Raw genomic sequence first — 12341 nt, 5'->3', positions numbered from 1 at the left:
ACATCATAGCTGAACCATTCCAGGTGCTTGTTAAAACAGGTTTCGCAAAATGAGAGAGGAGAAAGGTCCACGGGGGTTAAACTGCAGACAACAGACAGTCTGATGGGCCACTGCCTTGCATTTCGTGCAGTCATTAATTTCCACATGTGCAAGACTGCTGCATTATAATTTCTTGATTAGTTATAATGGGGACTACTCCATATCATTATAAATGAACACATAGATAAAAAAACCCCAAGAACCGAAACCAAAACAAAATCCAAAACCAAACCAACAGAACATAGGTCCTCACTCAGTGTTTACTTCCAAGGACAAGTACAGCTTGTGCACAATGACATGCAGTAAGGCTTTTTGTCAAGGATTTGCAGATTTTCCTCGCCCACTAAATCTTTTCTCCATAATATGTAAAACTCAGCAGTAAGTGAGATTGCTATATTGCTCTTCACCAGAAATTGGTCTGGCCTGGTGTACACAAAAGTGTAGACAGATTGTTCTAAGTAAGACAAAAAAAACCCCTGCAAATAGGATTTACCAAAAGGAGCTCTCAGAAGATGCAGTCTGGAAAGGACAGGGTTTTTTATGTCTCTGTGAAGCACAGAAGGGAGGTGCTATCTGAGCCCTATAAGTAGAAACGTGTACAAGCAGACAAAACATAGCTGGAGTGAGGTCATGTCTTTGTCAGTGCCACTCAGGAAGCCTGACTTCACCCTGAGGGACCCCAGCAGCGATGTTCTAGACAGCAGCCCTGGACCTGAATGGCAAATGTGCCAGCAGACAGAGGATAAGAAGGAAGTGACTACACAACCAAGAACTATTATTCATCCTTATTACAGTGTAGTTGCTCAGTGTTGTTCATGTGGCTTTGTCTAGTAGAAAACACGCAGCAAACGTTGACTGTACTGAAAACTGATAGACCTCAATGTGTGATTATAAAGAGGCACTTATTATCAAGCAAGACTTTTCTGCTGAATACCAAAGAACACAACTCTTAGCACAAAACAGTTTAATATTTTTATCAGTGACCTGGAAACAGAATAGAATCATAGAATCATAGAATGACCCGGATTGGAAGGGACCTTAAAGTCATCTCATTCCAACCCCACTGCTGTGGGCAGGGACAGCTTCTGCTGGACCAGGTTGCTAATAACCCCATCCAACCTGGCCTTGAACATTTACAGGGATGAGAGACCCACAGCTTCTCTGGGCAACCTGTGCCAGTGCCTTACCACTCTCATCAGGAAGAATTTTTTCTTACTATCTAATCTAAACCTATTGTTTTTCTGTTTAAAGCCATTCCCCCTTGCCCTGTCACTACAAGTTCTTGTAAATAGTCTCTCTCCATCTTTCTTGTAGGTTTCCTTCAGGTACTGCAAGGCAACAATTAGATTACCCTGAAGCCTTCTCTTCTCCAGGCTGAACAATCCCAATTCTCTCTGTCTTTCCTCATAGCAGAAGTGCTCCATCCCTCTAGTCCTCTTGGTGGCCTCCTCTGGACTCGCTCCAACAGGTCCATGTCCTTCCTGTGCTGGGGATCCCAGAGCTGGAGGCAGCACTGCAGGTGGGGTCTCACCAAAGTGGAGCAGAGGGGCAGAATCCCCTCCCTCCCCTGCTGCCCACACTGCTTTGGATGCAGCCCAGGACATGGGAGGGTTCTGGGCTGTGAGTGCACATGGCTGGGTCATGTCCAGCTTCTCATCCACCAGCACCTCCAAGTCCTTCTCAGCAGGGCTGCTCTCAGTTTGTTCATCCCCCAGCCTGGATTGACACTGGGGGTTGCCCTGACCCAGGTGCAGCACCAGCACTTGGTCTTGTTAAATGTCATGTGATTCCCATGGTCCCACTTCTCAAGCTGGTCCAGGTCCCTCTGGAGGCATCCTGTCCTTCAGGTGTGTCACTGCACCACTCAGCTTGGTGTCATCAGCAAATCTGCTGAGGGTGCACTTGATCCCTTTGTCTATATCATTGATGGAGATATTAAAGAACACTGGTTCCAATATAGACCCCTGAAGGACACCACTTGACATATAAAATCATGGTCACATCATAAATCATAAAATCAGTTTGGGAGACCATCTAAGACTTAAGGTGGGCTGGACATGGACATGAAGAATTTAGGATCCTGATGATTAAGTATGGAGCGGAGCAGTACATCTGGAAACAAAGACTGTTCCACCTTAGAAGAGGAACATTCGCTCCAGAGAAGCAGGGAGACATAGACCTTTTGCCAAGGCAAAGGGAGAAACTTCTGCTGTTCATCAGGTAATGTGAGTTCCTCGTGTGGTGCTCTGCACAACAGAGTTATGGCAAGTCAAGTTGTGCATGTATTTTACACTGGCATGAGCACCATTGCTTTGTCCAGCAGCAACATCCACAGCTGAAAGATATTTTTTGTAAACTGAAGAAGGCTAAGACATGGACCCTGAGAATGACTGAAATATTAAAAAATTTTTCTTTGCCTATGCACAAGGTCCTTACTGTGTTTAAGCCTCACAAAGCAAGTGCTAGAGTGACAAGGCTATTATCTATAATTTTCCTCACTAGGAAGAAGAAGTAGATTCTTCAGACTAGCAGGAAAATGTTTAATAAGGTGTGATGTCTGGGCACTGCAGCTAAATGCATTCAGATTAGAAGTTGGATGCAACTTTTTAACTGTTAAGGTTAAATAAGCCTTGGAACACTTTACCAAAAGCTCTTGTTTCTTCCCTGGAAATACCAAGATCTTGGGTTTAATGAGTCAAGTGGGTCAAGCTCAGTGTTTTGGATGTGAACACATGGCCTTTCTTGAGCCCAAACATATATTGATTCCAAAAGTCTATGTGTGTGCTTCTGATCTCCTGGAGGCTGAGGTTTGAGAACTTCCCAGCCACAGCAGGGGAAGAGCCCAAGACACAAACCACCCCTTAATGTGCTCTGCCTTCCTCCTGCTTTGGGCATAAATCAGTCACCAAATAAGAAGGTGGTGAGGCTGACAACAGGCTAGCTTGCAGCTGCCAAGCACAAACACAGTGCTAACACTCATCCTTCCTCACACAACAGCAGTGAGAACCTTGTGGTAAACCAGGTGATTGTAGTGGTCAGTGTTCCAGGATGAAAAGGGTGGGTTGTTGTTGGGAAAGGTCATGGGTGGGACACTGTGTTGTTATGTTTTCTTTTAAAACATGTCACCATATGGTTTGCATGTTTTGAAGTAGTGAACTTCTGCTCTTGTGCAGAGGAGAATGGTTTTCCTACACAGGGGATGGGTGAGTTTTTATGAACCATGGAAAGTCATGCTGTTCATTGGCAAGGGTTTGAGTACACACATTTCTCAGTTCATATTGGAGCACATAAACCCCAGTAAACATCAGGAAGGAAATAAGGTTGCCTGGTGTGGCTATGATCTAGACCATGACATGCACATTTCAAAATGTTCTCTAGGGAGAAAAAAAATCTGAAAATATTGCAGGCAAGGGAGCAGAGAAGTTCTGAGAGACAGCAGGTAATTTGGGAAACAGCCTTGAGGCTATGATGAAATCTCTGTAACTCAGACTACACAGGAGAGCAAAAGTTTGCGTTGACTGGGAGGTTTTTTGCCCTGTTCTCCTAATGCCCTGAAAGGTGGGCTGTGTGTTTTGATACTGCTTTGTAAAACAATTCCAGAGATAGGAATGACATTTTGTAGCATAATGTATAGTGGAGTAGTGTTTTTGTCTAGTGAACCTGCTCCAGAGTTTTCTCCTGCTGAAGATCACGTAGATGGATTTTGAAAGGACCAGTTGTTCAGATCAACCTAACATCAAGCTGTTCTCTGCTTTGCCCATGTGTTATAATCCCTAGACACTTTGTTTGTTTATTTCTTTACAAACTTCTTTGCAACATGGCTGCTGACGATTTTCAAGACTCGTATTTGATGATATTTTTGGTGTCTACTAAAAAGGGAAATAATTTCCTGTGGTACATTGCAGTATCATGTAATAGAGCTCCGGGGAGATTTTCCCATTCCTTTTAAACACACACCATCCCGGAACAATGGAGAAAAAGGAGTCATGATATTTATCAATTTTCACCATTTACCTTCCTGAAATGGAAACCATAATGAAATACCACGCACGCTATAGCACTGTATGGGCAGGAAAAGTAGACAAAGTCTTCCATTGTACTGGTCTGGTTGTTACAGGAGAGGATCTGCCTACTTTGGTGAAACAGGATGTACTGCATATTTTGTAGTTTTGCCCAGTGCTCCAATCCCTGTGGGCTATGCCTTTTCAACAGCAGCAATAAAAGAAGAAAAAGACTGAGGCCCTTCTTTTATACCACTTTTATTTTAGGGGGATATTAAATACAAAGAGTTTCACTCTCAGTGGAAATTGTCCAACTGACTCCAGGATACTGTGTAATCATTAGGAACTGGAAAAACTCAAACTGCCTGTCTGTAGTGGCTTGGATAAGACCTGCTGGGTGCATTCCAGAAATGAATATTGCAGCTGTGATGACACTTCTGTTTGGTCTCTTCTTTCAGGGTGAATTGCGCCCTTATGCCCAAGGCCAGCATAAGTCTAATGCATCATTTGAGATCCATTTAAGCCCTTAAAATAAGACTAACATAGCATTTAAATGTTAGATGGACCTCCTGGCCCTTTTGATGGAAGTGAGTGCATTGCAAGAAATGTGCTAAACATTAAAATGTATGTGTTAATCAATAAAATGTGCTATTCATTAAATGTATGCTTTCCACTGTTAAAGACAGTAAAATACATCCCAAAAATGATGGCCCTGTCTTACGTATGCATTCTCTTATCATTTCTTCATACAACATCCTAGTTTGCAAAGTGTCTAAGACCTCCCCATCTGAAAAGGAACACTGTGTAGCTCTCAGCTGAAACTGCAGTCTGTTTGTGTCCTTCTGATTTTCCTCAACAGTAGCAGGACTGTCCACTCTGGGAAGTAGTGCAGCTGGATAGGAGGAGATCTGGATGTGGAACAGCTGGTGCTAACGATGTGGCATCCACTCAGTACACCTTTAGGTGGATTTATTTGGTCTAGCTCTAGTCTATTCTTGTGCCCATGGGAACATAACTTCTGGTTTAGTTTCATTCAAAAGGAATCCTGTTTGTGTGCTCCATGACCCCTACCTGGTGCAAATCAAAGCGCAGTAAGTGGAGATAATAGGGGAATAATAGGAGAATCCCTCCAAAAGCACATTCATGATCCTCCCCTAGATGTGCCCAGTGCACACCTACCTGCCTTCTTAGACAATGTACAAGAGCAAGAAGTGCTCTTAAAATGATCCTACTTGTGGATTAATGTTACAGAACTCTCTGTGGGAAGAGCAAGCTGCAGGGTCTCCACGTTTCCCCTTCATGACAAAGATTTCTGTTCTGAGTGAGGGCCGTCCAGCTGAAGCCCTGTGCTGACAGCCATACCACCTGAGAGCACTGCCCCCAGCTCCTGCCCCACAGCACCTGCAAAGCTCTTCCTCCCTGAGTTTCAGGGCAACCAGGATTCAGATGGAAAAATCTGTGCACACGGCAACGAGAACTTGATATCTTAGATGGTGGAGCATGTGTATTAATGCCAGGTGAGATCTGGCAAGTGAACGTTTGTTTTAAATTTCTCTTTAATCACTCTTACAGTTTTAACTTTGAAGTCTAGGGAAGTACATTTTCTGGTTTATGCCTCAGATGACATGTAAAAAAATATTCCACCTACAGTACTGGAATATCATTTATAGAAGTGTAAATTCATAAAGCTATACCTCTAACAATTTGTCCACATGGAACTATGCCAATTTGCATAAACTGAGGACTTGACTGAAAAAAAAAAAAAAGAGAAAAAAAAAGAGAACTTTTGAGGCACTTCTTTTATTATAATTGCTCCAGAATTTCAGACCTAGGTATTTAAGGATATATATACAGTCTATGTGAAAAAAAGGAAAACAAGATTTGAGTAGAAGTGAGTCTCCTAATTCAGTATTGAATTAGTTTTTGTTTAGATGAGGCTCAATAAAAATTTTAAGTTGCACAGATCACTGAAAGATTCATGAATGGAGCTGAGAGGAGAGGGAGAAGCTAAACATGAAAATCTTTGGAAAAATATTTAAAGAAATAATGATAAAAAGTGGTAAGGTTTGGAGGGCTACAAGAGAATGCAGATTTATTTGAGTTCTGTTTTTCTACTACAGATGTTCTGCTAACTAGAGCAGAGATGTTCAGAGACCACATATCGGCTGTAAAATTCTAGGACTGAGATTAATTAAATGTCTGTTGCTCCTCACAAAAACTACACTTGAGAGTTTTTTGGGCCTTCTAGTCTTCTGAACGAACAGCTGTAGCATACATCACATGCACATCTTGCACTCTTAAAATGTATTTTTATAACAAGTGTCATTTTTTTATAAGGAAAGTTTAACATTTTACCCTACTCTCCTGATTATCTTGCTGCTGTTCAGAAAATAAAAAAGGGTCTGATACTTACTGTACTAACATCTGATACTTCCTGCAGAGCATTGCCTCCACCCAACATGTGTTTTTAAATAAAATTCATAGTAGGTTCAATGGTCACAAATACTCACTTATGGCTTATGTGAGTCCATTTCTTGCAACAGCTGTAGGAAGGTGAGGACCTCATTCCTGTCTATTCTCTAGGTCAACACCTAGGAAATACGATTTGTCATTTGTGTCTTCTTTTTCCCCCTGACTGGACAATCGTATTGTTTCTTTTGATCAGTCAACTCACCCCTCCTCTGGATCCTGCTATGCAGGTGAAGGGTGCACTTTTATTATGTGATTTATTTTTATATATGATTAATCTTGCAGAAATCCCTTTTCCTCCTCCATAAGCTGACACCCTAACAATCTGATTTCTGGATGCCAGGCCTCAAAGAGTTTCCTATTTTAATTTGATATGGTACCCACAAACTCACAATATTCTTGTGTTGTTACACTTAAACAGTGCCCAACCCACCTTCAGCTCCATACCCCTTATGGCTGCCTCCTTAGCTCTTACAGAAAAATGAAGCTGATGTCAAATGTAAGATTTCCAGCCTACTGGAACTGTTATATACTCGATATATTATTTACACATGCCACTTATAAAAACATAAGCCCCAAGCCAAAGGCGTCTCCTTCACTCCCACATGGCTGTACTTGAAGATGTCATTGACCATAAAGAAACAAGCAAAACATTTTGCCTTAAAGCTACAGCACTTCACACCATAAAGACTTGCGTTCCTTACCAAGTATAACTTCTTTAAGTTCATCATTTTACTGTAAATGAAGACAATTTTATTTTAAACCTGGTCAATTACAACAACTACAGGTGGTGGCCAAATGCAGTGGTGGCTTGTGAGGAGCACAAAGGTACAACCTGACTAATGCCACCCAAGAACCTGCACACTGAGGAACGCCAGCCTGTGTCTTATTGTGAAAATACTTTCTAATTGTTTTTCTGAGGTAGATGTTACTTGACCTTTAAATAAATAATTTAAGTCCTGTAAAAACTGTACAGGACTCCTTAAAAATGTCAGCTGTGTTTGGAGGAAATGCCAGCTGTGGAACAGAGAGAATGTACAGCCCACAACAAGCTTTCCACTACTGCCTTTGCCACGTGCAATATGAGAAAGACAAAGAAGTTACCTCAGTCTCCAGAAGCCCTCAATTCCCAACACATCTGGTAAGACTGGCAGGAAGGATACACCAATAACGGTGGTGTTGTCTTATTTATCAATCACAAACCCACTTCAATATCAACAAGCAACTTAGAGTCAGTCAAAACAACCACCAAGAGGTCTCCATTTGAATGGGTTTTCATAGCATTCAAGCCATGTAAAGACACATGGTCCAAATAAGGGACAATGCTGACTGTGCTGCTGTCCTAGGGTGGGGGTCAAGGCTGTATAACTTATTCCAAATGCTGGAATATCTAGTCCTTTCCAGAACACTAGCCTAAAATATTAATCTTTAAGAGCTCTTTGCAAAATTACTTATAATGAATATTTTATTTAATAATGAGCACTTTAGAAATAAATTTTTTCAGTGGTTGTCATGCATCACTGTAGGAAAACTGTAGTGAATAGACTTGAACATTATAATCATAATGTTTGTATTGTTAAAACTGCTGACAAGACCAATAAAGCATAGTAGATTAGAGAAGCAGCAAAATATCACTGGTAGATTTGTGGAGGAATAAAGATTCAAACAGCCTCCTGTTGCAGGCAGGCTTGGCCTTGCCGATATCATAGAATCATAGAGTCATAAAATGGTTTGGGTTGGAAGGTGATCCTGAAGATCATCTTGTTCCGACCACCCTGCCATGGGCAGAGACATCTTCCACGAGACCAGGTTGCTCAGAATCCCATCCAACCTGGTCTTGAACACTTCCAGGGATGGGGCAGCCACAGCTGCTCTGGGCAACCTGTGCCAGGGCCTCACCAGCATCACAGGGAAGAATTTCTTCTTAATATCCAATCTAAATCCACTGTCTCTCATTTTGAAGCCATTCCCCTTATCCTGTGCCTCCATGCTCTTGTCCCATCTTTCATGAAGGTTCCCTTCAGGTACTGGAAGGCCACAGTTAGGTCACCACGAAGCCTTCTCTTTTCCAGGCTGAAGAATCCCAATTCTCTCAGCTTTTCCTCATAGCAGAAGTGCTCCACCCCTCTAGTCATCTTGGTGGCCTCCTTGGTGGACTCCAACAGGTCCATGTCCTCCCTGTGCTGGGGACCCCAGAGCTGGAGGCAGCACTGCAGGTGGGGTCTCACCAGAGCAGAGCAGAGGGGTAGAATCCCCTCCCTGCCCTGCTGCCCACACTGCTTTGGATGCAGCCCAGAACACGGGGGGGTTCTGGGCTCCCAGTGCACATGGCTGGGTCATGTCCAGCTTCTCATCCATCAGCACCCCCAAGTCCTTCTCAACATATTAAAATTTCCTATAAAGTTAATAGAACAGAGGCTTTCAATTCTCAGGAGAGAGAAAGTTGTCCCATGTTAAGAAGTGTGTTGCTACAGGTAGTTTCTTGAATAGGATCTTACCCAAATCTGGGTCCAGTTCCCTGTGTTGATCACATATTTATTAAATGCTGTTCAGTTGGTATTACTTTGAATCATGATGAGCAGGCAATTTTCCTGAGTTTGATTTGGTTTTCTTATATTTTTATAGAAAAAATGTTGCCTCCCACAGTAATTGCTATCTTCCCTGTGCAATTACATAGAAATGCCAGACAGTCCTAGCACCAGAACAATAAAAGTTGAACAGAATTATTTTAATTTTCAAGGAGAAAGTGTTAAGTCATTGGTGAAAGTAGGTGGTGTTGGGTAGGACATCTCTGCTAGGCCTTAACTACTGTCAGGGGGCTGCAGGCAAACACAAGGCTAATTTGTCAACAATCCAGTTGGATTCATGGTTTTCTACCCCTTGTAACATGACTGATAATTGAAAAAGAGGTGATGCAAAACAGGACCATTTTATAAACAATTTAAAGGACACACAAATAAAATTATTAACAACTTTGCTGGTATTTCCACATCCCTCAAGTTATTCCTTCATGTGAGTGTTTCTACTGCTTAAAGCAACGTTTCTTATGTGGCTAAGATGCTACATGATCAGGAATCCCCAGCTACCAAGGCTGTTATTTGAAGGATCCTAAAGGCTTTCATGGACAAACCCAGGGGCTGAAACACAACTTTAATGAAAGCAGCTTGTAGCTCCCAGAGACTCCAGGGGATATTGTCTTCTTTCATCAGTATTGAATTGGTCCAAAGTGTACAAAACTTGCATTGTGCCTTAAAGCTAATTGAGGATTTCTGGCTCTCTATCTCTCAGTTGAGAAAGGTCAGCTTTGAAATTTCCAGGTCAGAACTGTTTGACAAGGATTTAGCGTCATCCACAACTTGGGACATGCTAACAGGATTTCTTGTTTAAAGGCAGTGCTGTAACTGTAAAAAGAGGCTAAGAGGGCAAAACTATGAGGAAAAAGATGATTCATTTCAGTGATTTATCCTTACACTTCCAGGCTCTCAGACTAAAAGAGGTCTCTCTCGTTGCACGAGGCATGACTGACCTATCTTTCCGTTATTGCACTGCTGTGCTGAGTTACTGCAATTTTGAAATATAAATAGGAAAGATTTCATAATCTATGGGGTAATTTGCAAAGGCTAATTTGTACCTTCCTGGAAAGCCTAGATCCTTGCTCAGTGAAACAGGGCACTGTGGAAGCTTAGTCAACTTTTCCTGTCATTTGGGAAATCAAAGATAACACAAGAGATGAGCAGTGAGACATATTTAATTATCACTAGCCCTTTTAGCATTCCTGCTTTTCTAAGGTTATATATGTCCAGACAGTTGGAATTAGGCTGTAGCATGGGAGAACCTTACACCGGCCTCTTGTGCACCATATGCCTTTTCATTGACAAACTAACACTTTTTTAATGAGAGTTTCTGAGGTTGTAATCCAAAATACATTCCTTATCCCATATCTCATCTTTAGCACCTCTCCCAGGGGTATCTGGGAGTTTGGATCCAGACATATTTGCAAATCCAGGGCTTGATCAGGTCCCAGTGAAGTCAATAAAAATATTGTTGGTACTGAAAAGATATGCATTAATCTCAAATGAAAAGTAAAACCCATCCAAGAAAAAATGTGAGGCAAATTACAGGTTCTTTTTCTAATCAAAATATGTCTTCTTTTTCTCTCTTTAAATTTTTCTTCAACTATTTTAACTTTATAACTAGCTTAAAGTAGCTGAGAAAATGTTTAAATTTTTAAATGTTGAATAGTCCTGGACCAATACCCAAAAATGTTAATGTGATCTTCCTGATATATAACTCTTAATTTTGAAACTTACTGACTCCAGTTAAAAATTCTTGGTGATGATAGAATACTGAAATGTAGAAAAAGAGATACCAGGAGGTTGAGAAATGAACTTTTGATCTCAGGTATCACTGGATACCTGGAAAAATGGAAAAAGAAGAAAAAACACCAGCAAAACTTCGGTGCGTTAAACATTTCATAAGCATAACCTCAGGGTTATGTTAATGTGATCATTTACATGGGAATATTAATTTTTGAAACATTTGTGGCTTTAATTAACCTGTTCCTTAGAGAAGTGCCAGACTCTCAAAGCAGCCCCTGGAAGCTACAGAGGCGAGTGCTGGTCTGCCATTCTCTGTGCATCCCACTACCACGGCTGTGATCCAGATGTGCCCATCACTCCCTTGCAGTCAGAGCAGCTGGGTTGAGATGCTGTTTGCAGGTGAGGATGGAGTTGGAGACCTGCATCCCTCTGGAGTCCTGCAGCCAGAGAGCACCTGTTCCAGGCACCCGTTTTGGGACATCGAGAGGAAACATGAGATAATAAGCACTGCTGTTTCCCATGCATCCATGCTTGACTTGGTGCAAGGCAAGGCCCTGGCTACGCAGGGTCCGTACCTCAGCAGGGGAAATCAGCAGGGTCGGAATCCTCAGGGGTCCCCTTCCTCCCGCCTTCCCAGAGCCCATGCTGCCTTCCAGCCATGGTCTGGGCAGAGAATGAGCTGTTTGCCAATCTCCACTCACTCTGTGGGCAATGTTAAGGTGGAAAGGGCACTTGAAAAGGGAAATGCAGTCATCTGCGCTTCGCGGTGTCCCTGCTGGAGCACGAAGCAGGGGGTGGAAGACGAGGGAATAGGGTTAGTGGATATGTGTGTCAGCGGGGGGATGATCTAAGTATCTGAAGTCATTCGAAAGATTAGAGCAAGCATTACCGCTTCCCCGCCCTCTCTCGTCCTCGGGGCTCAGGGGAAATCACAGTCCACACTAGATGACAGCTTGCCGGGTCTTAATGACAGGCTGGATGAAGACGAGCCGCGGCCGCCCAGACAAAGAGGGGAAGTTTGGCGCTGCCGCCGACCCGGGAAAGAGGCATGGGCAGGGGGCGAGCCGGGACACGGGGGGCAGCGCCGGGGACACCCCCGGCCAGCCGCAGCCGCTTCGCTCCCCCGGCCGCCTCGGGCGCCGCATCACCGGCGTTCTCGGAAAAGCCCCGGACGCTTCCCTCCCCTTCGGAGCCAGACGCAAACCTGCCTCCTCCACCGAGCTTTGCAAACTGCAGCGCCAGGCAGCAGTGCGGGGGTGGCGGGCAGGACGGGAGGTAAGCCCGGCTCCACCATCCCCGGCCAGCGGTGACAGCTCAAACCCCGGGTGACTCTGGGGCTTCAAGCGTTTCGGGGAAAACCTCGCGGTTTTCACACACAGTTTTTTCTCCCGGTCTCTCTCTCCTCCCCGGCTTCCTCCGGCTCTTCTCCTCTTCTGCTTCCCTCTCTCCCTCTCACTATCCCTCCTTTTCTCCTCCCCCCGCAGCCACCCCCCCCTTTCCGCCTCCCCTCAAG

The 12341-nt window shown here is 43.4% G+C and overlaps 1 protein-coding gene across 1 annotated transcript in view; it reads right to left on the bottom strand.

Annotated features, from left to right (window-relative positions):
- Positions 1-11032: 11032 nt before the first annotated feature.
- LOC135407230 (uncharacterized) overlaps positions 11033-12341 on the bottom strand; it is a 35835-nt gene continuing 34526 nt past the window's right edge. Inside the window, exon 4 of the mRNA XM_064642118.1 lies at positions 11033-11530. Coding sequence (XP_064498188.1) covers positions 11182-11530 — 349 coding nt within the window. The 3' untranslated portion in view covers positions 11033-11181. The remainder of the gene's footprint in view (positions 11531-12341) is intronic.

Source organism: Pseudopipra pipra, chromosome 2 (genome assembly GCF_036250125.1).
Source record: "Pseudopipra pipra isolate bDixPip1 chromosome 2, bDixPip1.hap1, whole genome shotgun sequence".
NCBI classification, from domain to species: Eukaryota; Metazoa; Chordata; class Aves; order Passeriformes; family Pipridae; genus Pseudopipra; species Pseudopipra pipra.
Note: the sequence above shows the minus strand (reverse complement) of the source record. Positions and strands in the feature narration are given on the sequence as shown.